General features: G+C 39.2%; 1 protein-coding gene across 1 annotated transcript in view; it reads right to left on the bottom strand.

Moving 5' to 3' along the window:
* The window catches only part of LOC121319121 (pendrin-like), a 37,031-nt gene extending 25,761 nt beyond the window's left edge, over window positions 1-11,270 (bottom strand). Inside the window, exons 1-3 of the mRNA XM_041256306.1 lie at window positions 11,125-11,270; window positions 6,423-6,562; window positions 5,815-5,925 (exon numbers count right to left, since the gene is read on the bottom strand). Coding sequence (XP_041112240.1) covers window positions 5,815-5,925; window positions 6,423-6,562; window positions 11,125-11,270 — 397 coding nt within the window. The remainder of the gene's footprint in view (window positions 1-5,814; window positions 5,926-6,422; window positions 6,563-11,124) is intronic.
* Window positions 11,271-20,785: the final 9,515 nt, after the last annotated feature.

The raw sequence follows: 20,785 nt of genomic DNA, 5'->3' as shown, positions 1-20,785 counted from the left end.
TTTACTCACACGCCTCACACGTGGTGTCATTGTGGGAGATGGATCCAGCTACAGTTTTGGCGATGTTTAGGGAGCAGGAGGAGAAGCGAGAGGAGAGGGAAGCACGGCGCCAGGAAGCACAGCTCGCCCAGTTCTTTGGTCAGCTGGTAGAGAAAATCTCGACACCAGCGGCGGAAACAGCGGTTGCCCGGATGTTTTCTTCACAACCAAAGCTACAGAAGATGACTCCGGAAGATGATCCTGAGGCGTTCTTGGTCACCTTTGAGAGAGTGGCAGAAGCAGCAGGGTGGGCCAAGGAACACTGGGCCATGAAATTGGCACCCTGTTTGACAGGAGAAGCGCAAGCAGCGTATAGAGCCTTGATGGCCTCGGAGGCCGCGGATTATATAAAAGTAAAAGAAGCCATTCTCTCACGCCTCGGGATCACGGAAGAAACATACCGGCGCCGTTTCCGGGAATACCATCTGTCCAAGGGGGTGCGGCCCCGGGTTGCGGGACAGTATCTCCTGGATCAGTGCACCCGGTGGCTGCAACCGGAAGAACACACACCCCAAGAACTGGTGCAGAAGATCGCTATAGAGCAGTTCGCCTCCATACTACCGCCAGGAAATCAGGAGTGGGTTAAAAGGAATCAACCTGCCACTCTCGAGAAGGCCATCATCCTGGCGGAGGCTTATGAGGATGAGAATGAAGGCGCCGCCTCTGACCCCACTCCTGCACCTAAACTAACCAGGACCAACCCATCAGTGAAGCCCAGAGGAGGTAACCAGACCTTCAGACCATGGAGGTCGAGGTTAGCCCCATCTTGGGCGAGAGAAAAACCCCCTAACCTGTCAGTCACTGACTCACAGGACAAGCAAACCCCGTTGGTGCCTTCTACCCCAGTTTGTTACCGATGCAATGAGCCCGGACATATAGTCAGGGACTGTCCGATGATGGAGGTAGACCTGGCAAGAAGATCCTGGTCGGCAGTAACAGATAAGAACACTGGGGAATGTTGGGAGGGCCCTTATCAATTAAGAGTACAGGTCGGGGATAAGAGTACTAATGCATTTGCAGACTCTGGGTGTGCACAAACATTGATTCGACAAGCTCTTTTGGAGGGGGTAACCTGGGAGCCACAGGGTAAAGTGGCTATCTCATGTATCCATGGAGAAACTCGGGTTTATCCCACCACTAAAGTTAGACTTACTGTTGATGGTTACTCAGCTTAAGTTAAAGTGGCTGTAGCGCAATGTTTACCATACCCTGTTCTCCTGGGAAGAGACTGGCCGTTTTTTGATCGTATTTTAGGTCGGGAAATGGTCTTAGTTTCTACCAGGGGACAATCTAAGCAACGGGAGAAAACAATTGGCGAGATTTTCCCGTTACAATCCGACCTGTTTAACCCTAAAATCCGCCCGAGAAAAACAAAGAGAGAGCGCAGGGTGGAAAAATATGAGGGAACTCTGAGACGACAAGGGGAGGGGTCTGACTCAAAGGTAAACCAATCTTGTAAACAGCAGGGTAAAGGAGTAGGTGTTCAGTGTGACCGGGGCTGCGAGGTTACTGATGTGGAAGGTCACATAATAAAAGACACTCCTCTCAGCGTACCTAATCATTGGGACCGAGATATTGACCTGGGCTATGAACAACAAAATTATCCCACGTTACAGTATGCTTGGAAACAGGTTAGATATGTTGAGGGGAAGGATATGCAGGAAGGACAACCAGTGGTATTTTCGCATTTTTCTGTATCTGGACACTTATTATATAGAATAACCCGGGCTCCCGGGACGGGACAGCTCGTAAAACAGTTATTGGTTCCTAGGCCTTTTCAGTCAGAAGTCATGAGATTGGTGCATGACATTCCATTTGCAGGTCATTTAGGAACTGAAAAGACTCAGGAACGAATTCTGGCCCGTTTTTTTTGGCCAGGGGTTTATGGTCTTGTGCGGAAGTATGTATCTGAGTGTCCGGAATGTCAATTAACTGCCCCTAAGTTCGTTCGCCCCGCACCTCTGGTCTCACTGCCAATTATTGGAGTACCGTTTGAGAGGATTGGTGTAGATTTAGTAGGCCCTCTGGAGGGAGCAGAGTCAGGATATCGGTATATTTTGGTAGTAGTGGACTACGCAACACGATATCCAGAAGCTGTTCCCTTACGCTCTATGAGTGCAGAAGTAGTAGCAAATGAATTGGTTAAAATATTTTCTAGGGTGGGAATCCCGAAAGAAATTCTCACTGATCAGGGCACTAATTTTATGTCTGGCTGTATTCAGCAATTATACAAATTACTGAAAATCCGTTCAATTCGAACCTCAGTTTTTATCCTCAAACGGATGGGCTTGTTGAACGATTTAATCAGACTTTAAAAAGTATGTTGCGTCGCTTTGTAGATCAGGAGAAACGTAATTGGTTCCCTACTTGCTTTTTGCAGTTCGTGAGGTACCACAATCCTCAACAGGGTTCTCTCCGTTTGAGCTCTTGTACGGTCGGCAGCCGCGGGGTATCTTGGATCTCATAAGAGAAGGCTGGGAAGAACAGTCAAAATACTCTAAAAATATAGTGAAATATGTATTACAGCTACGAGATCACTTAGAATTAGTCAGTCGATTGGCACATGACAATCTCAAAGTGGCACAGCAGAAGCAGCAGCAAAGCTACAATAAAAATGCAAGAATTAGGAACTTTCGACCTGGAGACAAAGTGTTGTTTTTGCTTCCCTCATCAGAATCTAAGTTGTTTGCTAAATGGCAGGGTCCCTTTGAGGTCATTCGAGCAATTGGAAAAGTTAATTATGAGATCCGACAGCCTGGGCGTCGGAAGGAAAATCAAATTTATCATGTTAATCTCCTCAAACCGTGGAAAGAACGGGAGGTCCATTTTATATCTCCCGAACAGGAGGGAGAGGACTATGGACCCTCAATTGAGCCAGTATCAGCAGCTGGGGTTCCGATGGGGGAACAATTAACTCCTGATCAATGCAAAGAGGTAAGCAATTTAATCAAAATGTTTGGTGATGTGTTTTCCAACGTGCCCGGAAGAACGCATTTGATTGAACATGCTATTATCACTCCGCCAGGTCTGAGAGTTAGACAGAGACCGTATCGCATTCCAGAAAGTCGGAGAGATTCTGTCCGGAGGGAGGTCGAGTGTATGTTGAAACTTGGGATAATTGAACCTTCCCGAAGTGAGTGGTGTAGCCCAATTGTACCAATAGACAAACCAGATGGGTCACTACGGTTATGTATAGACTTTAGGAGGGTGAATGCTATCTCTAAGTTTGATGCATATCCCATGCCTCGGGTAGCTGAACTCTTAGACAGGCTGGGGCGAGCTCGGTTTATTTCAACTTTGGATCTGACGAAAGGATACTGGCAAATTCCATTAGCAAAAGCCTCTCGTGAGAAAACGGCATTCTCAACCCCAGATGGTCTTTTTCAATTTTGTACTATGCCGTTCGGACTTCATGGAGCTCCCGCAACTTTCCAGAGACTGATGGACAGGGTATTACAACCTCATCGAGAGTATGCAGCTGCATATATCGATGATGTAGTCATATACAGTTCTTCCTGGAAAGAACATTTGAGTAGATTAAAAGCCATCCTACAGTCTCTGAGGAAGGCGGGGCTCACAGCGAACATGGCAAAGTGCGCTATTGGAAAAGAAGAAACCAAATATTTAGGTTTCATAATGGGTAAGGGTAGAGTGAAACCGTTGGTTTCAAAAGTCCAGGCTTTGTTGGATTCACCGGTACCTACCACAAAAACCCAGGTGAGATCATTGTTGGGATTGGCTGGTTATTACCGTCGCTTTATTCCACACTTTTCCACTATAGCCGCCCCTCTCACTGATCTCACTAAAAAGAACGCTCCAAATAAAATTGAGTGGAGTGCAGAGTGTCAGACAGCCTTTGAATCTATTAAAACTAATTTGAGTCAGGCCCCAGTATTAGTAAGCCCGGATTTCAGCCGAGAGTTCATCCTTCAGACCGATGCATCACAGACTGGTCTGGGGGCGGTTCTGTCCCAGGAAAAAAATGGTATAGAACACCCGATATTATATATTAGTCGGAAGTTACTGCCGAGAGAACAAAGGTACTCTGTGGTAGAGAAAGAATGCCTGGCAGTAAAATGGGCGGTGGAGTCCTTAAAATACTATCTTCTGGGACGACCTTTTGTAGTCATCACAGATCACGCCCCTTTAAAGTGGTTAGACACAATGAAGGATTCAAACGCTAGGATTACGCAGTGATACCTGGCGCGCCAACCCTTCGCCTTTCAAATAAGGCATCGTGCAGGTAAGTTACATCAAAACGCTGATTTTTTTTCCCGGGAGGGAGGGGAAAAGGAGAGGTTAGAGGTTTCCGAGTTTTCCTTCGGCTCCACTCTGAGGGGTGGGATATGTGATGAGTCAAAGGGGTTTCGGTCTGCAATTCAGCCTCCCAACAGTAGAAGGCATCAAACCAACTCGGGACTTCCCTTACCAAGGTCTTGTGACCATGACAAAAGTCATCTTTTTGAGGGGCGGCACCTTGGTGAGGGGTGGAAGTACAAGTATGTAAATTCCAGCCACTGGAGTCAAGTGAAATTAAGGATACCTGTCAGTTTGGGATTGGTGATCCACTGACTACCGGGGCGGGGTTTGCATACTAAAGGGAACGTGCTTCTGTGTTCGGGGTTGGTCCTAAGGAATAGAGGCGGGGGGAAAAAGGCTGGAGGGAAGTACGTGAGAGTTTGGACTATGTCACGAACGGAGGCCTTACTAACTTGGCTCTTTTCTGTTTTTATTCCTTTTTGTTTTATTTTTGGATTTAAGCAGAGCGCGAAGAGGACTAAGAGGCTTCCGTTCCTTTATTTTTGATTACTCCAGCACGCCCTCCCTCACATCCTTCTTTATTATTATTTTTTTTTCTGTGTAATATTAAATAAAATTTTAATTTTTACACGTAAATCACTGTCTGGAAAAATCCATTTTTACTCACACGCCTCACACGTGGTGTCATTGTGGGAGATGGATCCAGCTACAGTTTTGGCGATGTTTAGGGAGCAGGAGGAGAAGCGAGAGGAGAGGGAAGCACGGCGCCAGGAACAGCTTGCCCAGTTCTTTGGTCAGCTGGTAGAGAAAATCTCGACACTAGCGGCGGAAACAGCTGTTGCCCGGATGTTTTCTTCACAACCAAAGCTATTTAAGCAGAGCGCGAAGAGGACTAAGAGGCTTCCATTCCTTTATTTTTGATTACTCCAGGACTCCCTCCCTCACATCCTTCTTTATTATTATTTTTTTTTTCTGTGTAATACTAAATAAAATTTTAATTTTTACACATAAATCACTGTCTGGAAAATCCATTTTTACTCACACGCCTCACAGCCCCATAGTTAGTCATTATGTAGCATAGCAGTAGTTACTACATGTCTGACACTATCAAGAATTAAAACGTTAGGTTACTTACCGTAACCCTGGTTCCCTGAAAGAGAAGACGACCACCAAAACATTATGTATGGGATATGCCTGCCTATCATCAGCTCTGGTATAGAAAGCTTAGTGAATACCTACCAATAGGCAGGAATATCCCATACATAATGTTTTGGTGGTCGTCTTAGAATTGAAAGGCAATTGCATTTCACCATATATCATTTCTTTATAGCATTCCAATGAAGTGTATGTGTATTTGTTATTTCACTTGCATTCTCATAAACATGTACAGTGCACAGTTTAAACCATGGCTCCTGAATGCCATTCTATAGTGGTGCTCTGTATTAAGCTGCCTGCCTGTCTTTGCTCTCTGCCTACAATGTGCATTCTACCTTGTATAGACTGTAAACTACTTACCAAGAGAAATATGTCTCGATGTTCCCATGAAAAAATATGTTACAAACTGGAAGAAGGATGCGTAAAGACCATATATTGGCGGGATTGAAACCAGCAATGCATAGGCCAAACCTGTGCAACACAACACAGGTTAATACATCACCAACTGCTGTCATTCAAACAACATCTCCATAATGGTACTTATCAATGAAATCAATTAACATTCAACAGTCGTGAAAGAGGAAAATAAGATTAACACCAATCTTAATCCACTATTTAATCCACTATTTAATTGCAAATATTATTCACAGGGCTGTCTGCTGCATATCATAGTGCAAGCATAATCAATATATGATATAGGCATGGTAAAAGCATGGTAAACTATACAATGGTATAAAGGTAAGTTACCAAGGTTTGTAAGACAAACTCAGTGGGGAAAGGACATTGAGTAATACAGTAAGCTTCCAGGTTATTGAACTTTTAAAAATCTAGGCTAAATGCAGTTGTTTAAAATCATACTCTATGCATGCCTTGGGATACAAAGTTTTTTATAAACTGCATTTTCTGTTATAAAAAAATAGATAATATTATTAAAATAAAAATGTATAAACCAAAGACATGCTATTTACCCTGTAAAGTAGCTACAAGTCCAGTACTGATTCCTGAGATGATGTCTTTCAGCAGCCATTCCTTTATTTTGTATTTTGGTAGCCAGTCTAAAATGGGCAGCAAACCCTTTGTTATATCCTTAGCCCTTTTGGCTGAACAGCTTAAGATAAACAGACATGCAATGTATTAGATAGGAATGCACATAGCAGGCTTTAATTTCATTAAACCCTTCTGTTGATTTTAAAGGAGGTTTATAGGTTAAACCTAAATACATCTTGTACCATAACTTTTTATGTATTAAAAATATAGGATATACTCATCATCAACAAAATTAAGTATTGCAGTAATGCCAAATTTCCATTAAAACAATGGTTCCATGTGTGAGTGAATGTAAGCATGCTCTCCTTCAATTTTGTATGTTTGTAAGTGTGGCTGGGTAGGCACTCCCCTGTGCATATTTTGTGTCATTTTGTATTTGTGTCTGTTGTGTTATTATTATTTCAAATGAATGTTTGGTGTACACAGGTGTTTTACGTCAGCAGTGAAGGATTGATTGCATTCCCTGCCAAAGCAGTTCACTTGCAGACTGTGCCTGTCTCTGACTGAATGATTTAACAAGCAATCAATCCAGGCACAGCAACATAAAAGAGGCACAGATCTCCCACTCGGGGTAGCTACTTGTGCTGGCTTTAAACCAGCATGTGTTTCTGTGTTTGTTCATTGTGTTTTGCAGTGTCTGTTTGTTTTGGCAAATGTGCCGTTTTAGTTTACAAAGTGTTTTTGTTTTATTTAAATCTTTTATTTATTATTAAAATGAGCAACAGTGCTTCATACTCCTGGTCTGACGTCACCCACAAGCCATCCGGGTGACAGTAAGTTGTAGACTTTTAACTCAGATAAGGTACACTTATTGTACAAAGAGAAAAACGTGCACTTGATATGAACTTTCAATTCCGATATGAACGTTTATGTGTGAAAATGAAATCCCCACAGAAACTGAAACAGAACAGTGAACAGTTTAGTGAAGACAAGAGTTTACAACTCTGGTGTATGAAGGATATTCCACACTAGACATTTAACTGTTTAAAAACTGGACACTGGTTTTATTTGGTTCACTTAAGTAATTGAAAGTATAATAAGAACAAATACTTAGATTATGAACAATCCTCTGTGTGAACAATTGAGATACAACCGTGGCGCTTCCAGTCCATGTCATATTTTTAACCAACTCTTAACTATTAAACTGAGCCAACCAATGAACAGCTCACCAGGTGCTAGAGGAATGAAAATGTTGATTGTACCTTTTAAACTTGCTGTGGAATACCCCTTCACTATAGGAGTTCCATACCCTTGCTTAACTTGCAAATGCCATGGTAGGCTTGCCTTTTTTCTTCATCCAGTTTAGGTGGGTATATAGCATGAAATACAAAACACTTTGTAGTCATGAAAATACAAGGTTGCTTACCTGCATGATTTTTTAAATCGTTCCCGAACGGTTTTAGGAACCCTCGCCTTTGTTTCATTGTCCTCTTCAAACGAAGGTTTGGAATAAACTGGTCGAGCAACACAGTAATTCTGATCAGGAGGCAAATCCATCCTTGATTCACTCTTATATATTGCAAGAAAAAAAGTTATTCTATAAAAAATCTTTACAAATCTATTTTGAAAATTAGACAAAGCAATATATGAAACTCCATCATCTTCATGGAACATAAATTGTTTTAAATGCTACAGTAATAATTAACAAGAACAATAATGCTTTACTGTTTGTTTGCATCCTTAGGTATATTAAGTAAAACTCTGGTACCTTGACTTGCAGGGAGGATGAAACTGAAGCTGTCCCGTGCGGTTCAAATCCTTCAGGGATTTATATTGTTTTCTATGCAACGACTGTTTTTTTAAAAACAAAAATCAATTGGCACTAGTTTGACTGAGATTTGTTTCAAATGTGAACCATCCCCAATAACTGATCAGTGCTTTATTTAGCATTGCATTTATTTTCTACTTTTAGAAGCATGGAAGGTTTTTTATACATTGTTATTTTTTCAGCCCCTTTTTATCATTTGCTCCTTGTACCTCTCACCTCCCTCCTCCTCCTCCCCCCCCTTCTCTCCCTCCTCCCCCTTCCCCTCCCCCTCAATGCATGCAGCTTCTATAGTGATTCATTTCGTATGTTTTTGTTCTGGAGTACAGGCAGTGCACCTCATTCTTTTCAGTCCAAATTGATTGCTTTGTCATTGAGGGGAGAAGTGCTAGGAAAGTGCAACCACATGCTTTCTTTTACATAAGTGCTTATTTAAGTAGGAATTCAATGGTATGAACATCTTATTTCATACTGGGGTTTTTAACACAAATCGTGTGTCCTCATTCAAGCACACCCTGTTAACTTTTATACATTTTATAAGTGTAATAACACAGAAAAATAACATATAAAAATATGTCCCAATTTCAAGTTATTTGTAAGTAAAAATGCAGCTCTTAAGATGTCACAGCAAGTCAGCATGATTCTGATGTACAATAAATACATTTGAGACATTTATTAAAGTTGTTGCACAAAGCTATAACTCCAAGTGTAAAGTGCTATATTTTTAATTTAAAGCATATTGCTATAATTTCAAAATGACATTGATGAATTAAAACATCAAAATCAAAAGATAAATTACCAACAAGATAGATATGTGGTTTAAAAATAGGAATGAGAGTGTAAATGAACGCTACTGATAGTAAATGACCAGAACCACGACTCTCATTAAAGAGTCTTTAAAAAAAAAAAAAAAAAAAAAAAAAAAACTTTATTTTACTAGGTAAGCACACTGAGATTAAAATCTCTTTTACAAGTTCCACCTAGCCAAGAAAGGCAGCAGCAACACAATAAAACATGGTACAAAAACACAGGTACAAAAATACAACACAAATCATAATACAATCAACAGCCAGTGAAACAGTCAAAAATCAAATAGTAACAAACAGAAACAAGTCTACTCAACTACTTAAAACATCCACAACTCTCAAGTAGATAATTGTGCAGCTTACTTTTAAATTGTACTAAAGTTATTCGAGACTGCAATTTAAGTTTAGATTGTAAATCATTCTAAGACCAAGGAGCAAAATAGCCTCTGTATGCACTTTAGGAACCGTAAAATTAAAAAATGTATGCGATCTAATACTGTAGTTAGAAAAAGCGACTATAATATATTCATTTATATATGGAAGTAATTTACAAAGAATATCCTTATATAACAGTATATACCAGTGCTTCAACCTTAGCAAAGCCAAGGAGGGCCAACCAAACTGTATAACACACAATGATGACTACTGTACTTGAATTCGTAATATATCTCAAGGCTGCATGATATATAGGATCCAGTTTGCTTAATGTTAATGGCGATGCAAACCTATAGACTGTGTACATATATAAGCAATTAGCTTTTTTTGTGACTACAAAAAAAAAAGATCAGAGTTTGTAAAAGAAGCCTATCATGAATTTCAATTTTTCTGCAAGATTATCAATATGGACCTTAAAATCAAGATTGCAAGCCAACCAGATACTTATAGATATCAGGTACTTATAGAAGAAAACACCATAGTGTTTGTCTTACTAGAATTATCTTGTATTGAGTAATGCATGATCAACTGTATCAAAGGTCTTGGAAAGATTAATAAACAGAGTTAAATGTTGATTTTTTATCTAGAGTCATTTTGATATCTCCCAAAACTTTCAATGCTGCAGTCACAGTACTATGACCTTACCTAAAACCAGATTGCATATTGTTTAAAATGTTGTTTGCATCCAAGTAACATTTCAGTTGATTACTGACCATAGATTCCAAAAACTGACAAAAATAATTGATAATCAGTGTTTTACTGGGATTGAAAAATGGTAAAAGTTGCCTTTATTGTTATTTTAAACTTTAAATGTTTAAAATTGCAGATGTTTATTTAACATTTTCTTTTTATTAAAGCTACCTATTCTATGAATGTTTCTTTGATTTAATAGAAAGATTTAATTTTATTTTTAATATCCAGCTTAATAGACTGATTTACCCGTCAAGGTTTAATTTGCTAATTTGCCCTGGCGCAAGAGCGAAAACTACGCACCAATACTTGTTTCCTGGTAACAAGTCAGTTACTTTAACTCTCTTATTGTGACGCTATTTATAAATCTCTTGGCAAATCCCAGTTTGCCTCTTCGCTTTCTCATAAGCGTGGATAAGTATCTGGTGGCGGTGGCGGAACCAATGGTCCATATCACCCAATCTAGTCTGAGGGAGCGCCCCATCACCAGGTCTACAGGAAGTCAAGCGTGTCGACCAAACATTATAAAGAATATGGTCAACCCAGTCCCACAATGTAACGTGTTGTTATAAGCATGTAGCATTTTGGGGAGATGTTTTTTCCACCTATGGTGTACCTCTTCCCCTAGCGTGCTCAATATTGGCAACAGTGTCATTCCCTTGGGGGAGATAAGGAGTGGTTCGACCTTTGGTACAGCCGTACATAATACAGAGTTGCTGTATCGTGGCGGATTCAAACCCAGCAACCTGGTTGGAATGAATCCATTCAGGACACCCGAAATGCCGCATCAAGGTGCAAGAACAGCTCGACCATAACCAAGATATTCTGATGAGTATCTGCAGGACAACGCAGCGACAAATAATCAATTGCTATAACCTCCATAGGAGCGGAACTATGAGGTGACTCTCACCTCTGGCCCGGCTTTACTCAGGATGCAGTGGGGGCACTCCACCATCCAGGTCCAAGAATAGATCCTCATCTGGGTTCAATAGAAACTCCTCCCCATTACTGAGATCACCATCTCCCAGCTCAGATGGCCTACGTCTTGATGATATCGTTCCCACACTGTGCATACTTATGCCTGAGTTACAAGAAACTGTGAGTGTATCTCATCTGAATGGAGGTGTTGATATCCTCAAATGACAAGACCTTCCCATAGGGTAAATTGATTCCTTTCCTAGAACAGGTGCCGACCGGTCTCGGGGTCACTCGTTGGAAATCCCAATGGGTTATAATTCCTCACTCCAGGAAAGCCTTGACCTCTCACAGGATAGGATCTGCTTGTTGACACTCCAGCCACTGAGCTTCTTTTTCATGTCCCTTCCCATACTCCTCCAGTGGGGGGTCTCACTGGTGCCGGAAGAGGACCCACTAACACAGGGTTGAGCTGGCCCATCCTTTCTTCAGGTAACCTGAAGATAATATCTGCATTCATGTTAGTAGATCCTAGTCGATGTTTAATTGTGAATGTGAAATGTGCTAGCTGAGCTATCCAACATTGCTCCATAGCCCACAATTTAGTGGAAACCAAAGACCAAAGGATTATTATCTGTGAACACAGTCACGGATGCCCCCCATAAATAATCCTTAACCCTTTGCAGTCCTATGTCAGACCCTGTCCGACATCATCAAAAAGACATAAAGCACAGGTCTGTACTCGTTTTTTCTCCAGAAAAAGCCGAGAAACCCTTTTAATGTCCGAGTGTGACCAATAGGCGTCGAATGAAGCCAAAAAAAGGGCGTATCTGATAGCCCCAAGCACCACAGAGATAACACGGACATAAAGAAAGGAGATAGCTGCTTCTGCATCCAGCGCTCAAAGAATATCATAGACATTTTTAACAGCTTTTTGAGATGTTATAGTAATAAAATAATGACTTGGATCACATTATTGAGGAGTTTGGTGATAAAACGAGTGATCAGGAGAGGAATTATCAGTATGCACATGTATAAAGAGGTATGTGAAAAATACAGCAAACAAGAGGTGGGGCTTGGCTGGAGATGCAGTAGTGAGTGTACTTTTGTGATTCAGTGCCTTTTAAACCTGTTTTACTCTGAAAATAAATTGGCCTGACAAGCGCTGAATAAATGGACCGCTAAGGGTTAAACTTTTCAGTCATGGTTCACTTGAGTGCCAACAGTTCCAACTTAGGCAATAACCCGCTCCTTACCTCCTTGCTCCTGCACAAGCACTGCACCTAGCCCCTCCAGGCTAGCATCGGTGTACAATCGGAATGGTTGTGAGAAGTCAGCATATGCTAAAATCAGAAAACTCATCAAAGCAGTCTTCAACTGCTCAAATGCCTCCTGGCATTCTGGGGTCCAGTTTACTGGGTCTTTATACCAGGGGTAGCAGTACCCACGAAGAGGGCATGTAGAGTGGTAGTCCTAGTGAAAGCAGGAATAAACCGACAATAATATCCCATGAAACCCAGGCATGATCATACCTGATGGACAGTGGAAGGGTAAGGCCAATCTTGAACAATGGCCAGCTTCTCCGGGTCTGCTGCAAGTCCTCCAAAACTGACAATATGCTCGAGATATCAAACTTCCTCCTTAAACAGGCAGCATTTGGTAAGCTGCAGTTTTAACCCCAGTTTTAGACACTCGAAAACTTGTTCTAGATGCTCTCAAATGTCGAGGGAGTACACAATAATATAATCCAGATAGATCAGCTGGAATGTCACGGGAGAGTTACATAACCCATTACGACATCCGCTTGAATTCATTGGGCTCTATGTACTAATATTGCTTCCATGTTCATAATTACTGCAAATTTGTAGCTCTTTGTGTGACCCTGAGCAAGTCACTTAACCTCCTTATGCTCCATCTTTCAGATGAGACTTTGTTGTAAGCGACGCTGCAGCTGATGCATAGTTCACACACCCTAGTCCCTGTAAGTTGCCTTGGATAAAGGTGTCTGCTAAATAAACATATAATAATAATAATAATAATAATAATAATAAAAAAGGACGGAAAGTTACATATTAAAATGACAACTCCTTACACTGTACATGTACTGAATACTTCAGAAATATAACATTTCAATCCCATGTCCCAATTAAAGCTAGGTTTTATGTCATGTTTCCATACATAGCAGGCTGTAAAACTCAATCTCTTTCCAATATCAAATTGATATTTTATATCTCAATATGCAACATAAATTTGTATCAGGCAGTGTGGCAAGGTGATAGCCCTGCCAGTGCACAGGTGTGGGGAATATTGGTTGGCAGGAAGGGGGTTAAATTCTTCCCTGCAAAAACATGTGGGAATGCCATAGGTGTATAAAAAGGGTGATCACGGGTGTTAGTTTGAAATTAGTGGTGAGAATTAGTATTGGTAAAGGTGAGGGTTTTGTGTGCTGTGCGGTGATAAAATTTATTTGAAGAAATATCGTTGGAGTTTAGAGGATTTTATATTACTTTTGTTTAACACTAGAACCGCTGCGGTTATACTCATCCCTAAAACCACTGCCAGCAGTCATTCTGACAGTTACATTTTAAACAACATTCATATTAATTAACCCTTAGCAGTCCATTTATTCAGCGCTTGTCAGGAGCGTCAGGTCCATTTTATTTTCACATGCTCTGTTTATTTTACACACGCTGTTTAATTTTTTTTTAAAACAGGTTTAAAAGAAGGCAGTGTATGGCAAAAGGACATCAGTACTGAATCTCCAGCCAAGCCCCACCCCTTGTTGGCTGTATTTTTCACATACCTCTTAACGTGCATACTGATAAATCCTCTCCTGAGCACTCGCTATATCACCAAACTCATCAATAATGTAACGATCCAAGTCATTATTTTATTACTATAACATCTCAAAAAGCTCTGCAATTCTTTGCATGCTGGATGTGGAAGCAGCTATCTCCTTTGTTTGTGTCTGTGTTATCTCTGCGGTGCATGGGGCTATCAGATATGCCCTTTTTTCAGCTTCATTCAACTCCTATCGGTCTCACTTGGCCATTGGAAAGGTTTTCTCTGCTTTTTCCAGAGAAAAAAATGACTAGAGACCTGTGCTTGATGTCTTTTTGACAAACTAGCGGATACAACTACAATCTGTACATCCAAAAAGCTGTATTTAAATGAACAACTAAACATACAAGGGTTTATTTTCTAACTTAATACATATAAAGCACTACTTCAAAAAATGAAAAACTATAATAAAATAAACATTTGAAAAGAAACTAGTGTGTAAACACTCAGTGCAGCACATAATCCTTGTACTGGCAGTTTAGGTAGAGGGGATTATAATTTTTTATAACGCTGTGGCAGAGCAAAGCTCTGCCCTTTAAATTGGCAGGGATGGGGTTAACTTCCCCTGCCTGCCTGGGTTTATTATGTTCAGGTGGCTGGGGTTGATTAGTTGATTAGGTTGATTAACGATCAATCAGCGCCCAGCCACCTGATATAAAAGGAGGCCTCTGCTTCTCATTTGAGAGAGGGAGCTGAGGAAGCAGGTTGGTTTTTTTGGGGTTGTTTAGAAAGTTTGAGTCCAGTGAAGGCATCGCCCAGCCTGGAAACTGTTATTTTTTGTAAGTTTTGCTTTTTATCTTTTTGTGTTTAAATTGCTTTGTTTTGGCCCTTGTGCCCTTTCATTTTTGTGTTTATTTATAATAAAATAGTTATTTTTTTTGAACTGCAGTCTGTCTCTGGGCCTCTATCCACTCGCCAGCCTGCCACAAACGCCATCAGGGTATTTAATAGATGTATTTAAGAAAGTCAAGAACGGACATCCATGTATCTTTTACTAACGCAGAGTAATTTAAATTTTAAAAGAGAAAACCGTCAAAACGACTGCCATGGCGGGTCAAGTGTTAAACTATTTGTTTTGGCCATTATGCCTGTTTGTTTTGTTTTGTTTATTATTTTATAATGAAAGTGTACAAAAGTCCATTGAACCTTGCAAATTTCTGTCTCTGAGTCTGCCAGTTAACATCTTGGGCCCGTGACACTACCCTGTCACAGACTGATATCTATAAATCATATTAAATCACTCTACTGCTTTCAAAATGCTTTCAACTCAATTCTATTGGCAGGTGGAAACACGGAATTACATTGGGGGTGCAGCTGTCCAAAAAACAGAAACTGACCATGGAAACCTCCCTCAGACACATCTCACTCGAGATGGTTAGTATAGAGTTTTCCCTATAAGAATTCAAAATTACTGCCTGTAGAAGCTAAAGTGGGGACCAAGGCATAACCTTCTCCTTTGAGAACTGATACAGAACACAAGTAAATTATGCTGGAATGGTCTAATTATATAATTTGTGTTGTCACAGGTAGATTCTACAGGCCATCTTCATCTGTTCACAACATAGCAACAAAACCTCAAGTATCAGCTGTAAAACTCACATTATATGACAACGTACATCCACCCACACATATCTTAAACAATTCTCCATTTACAACTGGGATTTTAGCTTATTTATTCTGTCTGCGGGGTAAATTGAAAGCTGTTTATGTCATGCAATAAAGCAGAAGCCTGCGTAGGAATAGGCATCTATGTAAATTTGGCTGGCTGCATTCTGGCAGTAGCTTGTAATGTTTCTTATTAGCGTGGCTTGGATGCTCCCCGAGTGATGTCATTGACACTATGTAACACAATTTTTGTTCCTGGGTAGTAAGTGTTATTTCCTAATTGCTTATGCCTCAAAACTATAGGAAATGGCTATTATTCCCCACAGACTTTGCTTTTGTGACCAGGACAGTGATATTTCAAAATATCACCATTTCCAATGGGAAAACGGGCAAAAGTGTGTCTTTTCGTCCACATAAAGTCAGAAAAAAACAACATATGAATCCAAATTAACATGTATTTATACTAAAGTAATACAAAAATGACTACAAAAGATTTAGAAGTGAGTAGTTTTTCGAGATTTACGATTATACTGTATTGTCCTGGTCACAAAAGCAAAGTTTGTGGGAAATAATAGCCATTTTCTATACTTTTGAGGCACAAGCAATTAGGAAATAACATTTACTACCCAGGAACAAAAAAAAAAAAAAAAAAAATTGTTTCACGGTGTTGTTTCTAGTCTGGAGTTCTACCATAGCCAGGTAGTTCACTTCCAGAAAGCTCCTTAAATAGCCTTTACCACTTGTTACTGGGAGAGCCCTGTTGCTGGATCTTGCATGGATGTGTGCATGGATGTGGATCCCAATTAGTGGAATTGGGATCCACAGATTCAGATTCAGCAGTTCAATACAGTAATGATTATGTTTCGCGCTTAGGCCAGCCATGCAAAATGCTAAAGTGCCCATCGTTAAATCCTAATGCATTCAATATATCGTTCTCTAAAGCTAAAATATATTCCTATACCTTATAGCAATGCTTCAATATAAGTGAGATATACATTCAAGATTATGCTTACCTTCCAATATATGGAAGTGTAGCGTAGAATATATACAAAGGCAAGAGCTGTCTTCAAAGACAGAGGCTTTGGAATATGACCAGTTGTTTTTTCTTTGCAATACTTAACAGGCTCAGTGTTTTTGGCTTACAAACTTCTTCCCAATTAAAGTTGTTACTTTCCTGATAAGAACTTTCACTGTGGAGGCTTTTCCAATTGAATTAAATGAATGCTTGCTTCTGTTTTTCTCCTCAAGGTTAACACAGGCTTCTGCTCTGGCAGGTCTTAGTTAAGGACACGCTTCATTTCACAGGTGCTAATGTTCAGTTTCCAAGAACCAATAAACATTGACACACAGCCATGTTTTTTTTTTTCTAACATTGGGTCAACGCCTGCTCTGCCTTTTCTGCAATCATTTTTCTGCAGGCTTTATAGTCTTTAAAACACAGTACAGTTATTACAATATATTAACATTGTTGCCGTTTCACCAATGTTTAATTTGTATCTCAAAGAATGTCCTGCTTCTATTCTCAGTGAGTGTCATAGCCACTACAGGATCCTTTATCCATTTCTGCACATCACAGGTGTGGGTGACAGTCTTTAAAAGCCTGATACCTGCAAAAAACGTAATTGTTAGCTGGGTTCCCATCTTTACATTAACATTTCTATCATCAGTAAGAAAACCTCAAAGATACTGGTTCTATTAAAGAGCCACAGACTTTTAGGCAAACTTTGATTTTTAGCTTTGTTTTGTTTTCTTTATTAAATCCGTCGCTAGGATTGCCATTGTTGGTACCCTAGCCTCAGGGCCTGTGTTGCCTGTGTGGGGCGTCAACACCCGCTGCTCTGAGTCTGCCTCAGTGTTATTCAGTGATGATCCACATATGTAACATCACCCTGTTACACTCAACGCTTATAAAAGTTAAGAAATATTTGGTCACAAATGTTTATTGATTAGCCTAACACTATGACACCTCACAGACAGAAGGAAATGATTGCAACATTAGAGAGATTCTTAACAATACAACAGAGGATTAAGAGCCATAACATCCTTGACTTACAGTGACTAACTTTATTGTCCTTGTAACAGACTAGACACTAGAAACACAAACATGTTTTTGTTTTGTTTTTTTTAATTTGTTTTTTTTTTATTTTATTAGAAACTGGATTATTGATAGTTTTATAAATAACATAAATGATAAAAGAAAAAAAAAACATTAAAATTTTCGTGGGTGAGTCGATTTTGCTCGTCTCCATCAGAATATACTTAGAGAAATCACAGACATATTCCCTTATAACAACACAGGATTTATTGAGATCTGATTTTCAGCAATTCATTCACTGTCAGTAGATTATTACTGGAGTGTCTATTTTAAGATAATTTATTGCTGTATTTATTTAAATAAGCACTGTCAGTATCGATTGCTGTGTTCTAAATGGCTTTATAAATTGCCCTGGTTAATGACTTACTTTTATTAAAATCAGCTACAGAGTACGTAAAATAACTGGCAAGGCCACTGTATCTTAATATCTGATTATAACGCAATATATTAAACAAACATACAGTCCATTGCATTGTTTAGTTTCATACATCCTTCCTAGGACATTATTTTTTCAACCACTTTCTACCATTAAACAAGACTTACGTTTTAGATTATGTGGTGGAAAGCCTAAAGGTGATAAAACGTGTTAAATATCCTATCTTTTGACTCTTCAATAAATGAAGCCCATTGCATCACCCCATAAGCTTCCTCACCTTATCACAGATAATCAGCTTTTCTGAGTTTTGTTTAGAAGATGCCCTGATTATAGACAGGAATTTCCTTCTGAAGTAGTTATTAAGTATGCTAAATAGTAATCCAGGTAAGCAAATTCTTTCAGTTTCTCTGAATAGTTGTATTTCTAAATTCCCCTTTAACATGTTGTAAAGTATCACTTCAAATGGAAAGGAGCCTGTTAAAAATTGCATTATGAAAAGTTCTCAATCTAAACAGTTTTTAGTATCAATCAATGACCACGAGAAAGCATTTTCTGACAATTAGAATTCAATAACTATGCATTTTACGGAGGCTAATTTTTAAGCTAATTAATCTTTGCTGGTTTATTTTTTTGAATAGGCTGAGACATGGATCAAGCTGTAATATGATTAAATCATATTTCTTTTCTGATCAAATGAAATGTTGTCACCTTTTTACTTACAAAAGGAATACTATTTAATGTTCCTTAATATAAGCACAAGCATTAGCCTGTGTAAAATGCGTTGATAAGTTTTCATATTGTCAGGAGACGTTTCTCATTATCATTGATTGGTACTGAAAAACTGCACAATTTCCTGCATAGACAAGGCAGGAAATTATACAATGAACATGTTTTTAACAGGTTCCTTTCTGTTTTACGTAATACCTGTCAGCTTAAAACAAGTTGAAAAGAATAAAACTATTTTTATTCTTACTACCAGCCCCCACTAATTTGAGCCCTGACCATAGCCTCTTTTATCAATGTGTTGTTTTTCATCTATTATACTAATATTTGTTATAACCTAAAATACTTATAAAATACCTTATTTAGCTATCACACTAATGAACACAAATAACCAAATAAAACTTTGCAAAACAAAGATACTATTTTTATAATACATTGAACACAGAAATAAAAATAAGGGGCCACCAAATTAAAAAGAGATGTATCCTGCCTTTAAGGTAGCTTATTTAGATATTTTTTAAAGAGGAAAGGTAAAATTAGACAAGGGTGTGTTTTTTTAATTTTTTTTTTATTGCTTTAAACTATTTGTATAATATACAATACTCAACTATCAATGTAAATACATTTTTAAACAAAATTAAATGGGCACATGGAGACCTGAAACTATTGTATTTAACTATTGCTAAAAACAACACGACGCTCGGGGGGGGTGGGGGGGGGGGTGAAATGAGCGTCCCAAGAAAAGTTCTGCTAAAAGTGGGACTGTCCCGTCCAAAACGGGATGCCCGGCCACTTTAAATTATGGGCAGTACTTTTCATGATTTGTCCCATCTTTTGTTAGCCACAATCATTTTAAGACTTTTCTAAGAATACACTGCCATGTCACTCTCCACTCCACCTCCTCAGCACTGAGCGATCTTTGAGCACAACTATCTAATCTGAAAAGAAATGCAGTATGTACCATCAACATTATTAGGTCGGCTACCATAAAATGAAACCATAAATGAAACAAAGAGCAGTTTTATTCTTGGTAATAGCCTCTTAAACATATATCAGTGCATACAAGGAGAACTAATGAGTGGAAAAACTTCTTTCAGTTGGGATAAGGTTGACTTTACTTTGACTCAGATGAAGGTAATTAATCTAACAATACAGGCCCAATTGTGTACAGTGGGCAAATTGCCCACGTTATACATTTACAATGAAAATATAAGTTAATATCCTGCACAACAGATTTAAGAGCTTAATAATTTCTGTATAACTCACAGTCAGTCTTGTTCTGCCTCTAGAGGCACGGAACATCAAGCATCTGCATGAACATTCCTTTGAGGTTGGCAATGACGCTGGCTGACAATACTGCCAAAACAATAAATGTTATCAAGGCAGAGAGAAATCAAGCAATTTGCAGGAGAAAAATGTTTTTTTGTTTTTTTGTTTTTTTTTTAATATGTATCGGTTTAAAGGAATTTTTGTTGTATTCTTTTTAGATATTTTCAAAAAAGGCTGGGATTGCATTTACATACAAATAGTAAAGGCTAAGTTTGGAGTGTAAATATTGATTTTAACCTTAACTGCTACATGTGTGCTATTTACTGAATACAAAATACATGCTGTAATGTTAAACACGTATTGTTATAACACAACTGTAATTTGATGCTGTTTGTGATTTGTTGGCTGAAAGTGTAGTTTGTTGAATTCTCCCAATACCACAGGTACTTAGCGACTACTGCACAAAACAACTCAAGGAACTCCAAATATCCTATGTTTATTATTAGTGCAGAATTAAAGGGAAAAACTAATCCAGTTTAACAGAGATTCAGATAACCGATGCAGACACTACCTGAGTCTGTCCACCAGTGCTCTCCTGGACAGCAGTTTATGACAATGCTGTGCAGCCAGAAAAGCTTTGATATAAAATGCTCAATGAATAACTGACCTGTGGCAAGCATATCCCCAAAAGTATTGGTTGTTGGTTGACTTTGAATTGAAAGGGAACAATCCATAACCTCTCAGCATGCTTTCAACAATGGAGG

Source organism: Polyodon spathula, chromosome 8 (genome assembly GCF_017654505.1).
Source record: "Polyodon spathula isolate WHYD16114869_AA chromosome 8, ASM1765450v1, whole genome shotgun sequence".
In the NCBI taxonomy this organism is placed as follows: domain Eukaryota; kingdom Metazoa; phylum Chordata; class Actinopteri; order Acipenseriformes; family Polyodontidae; genus Polyodon; species Polyodon spathula.
This window is presented reverse-complemented; position numbering and strand designations above follow the sequence as displayed.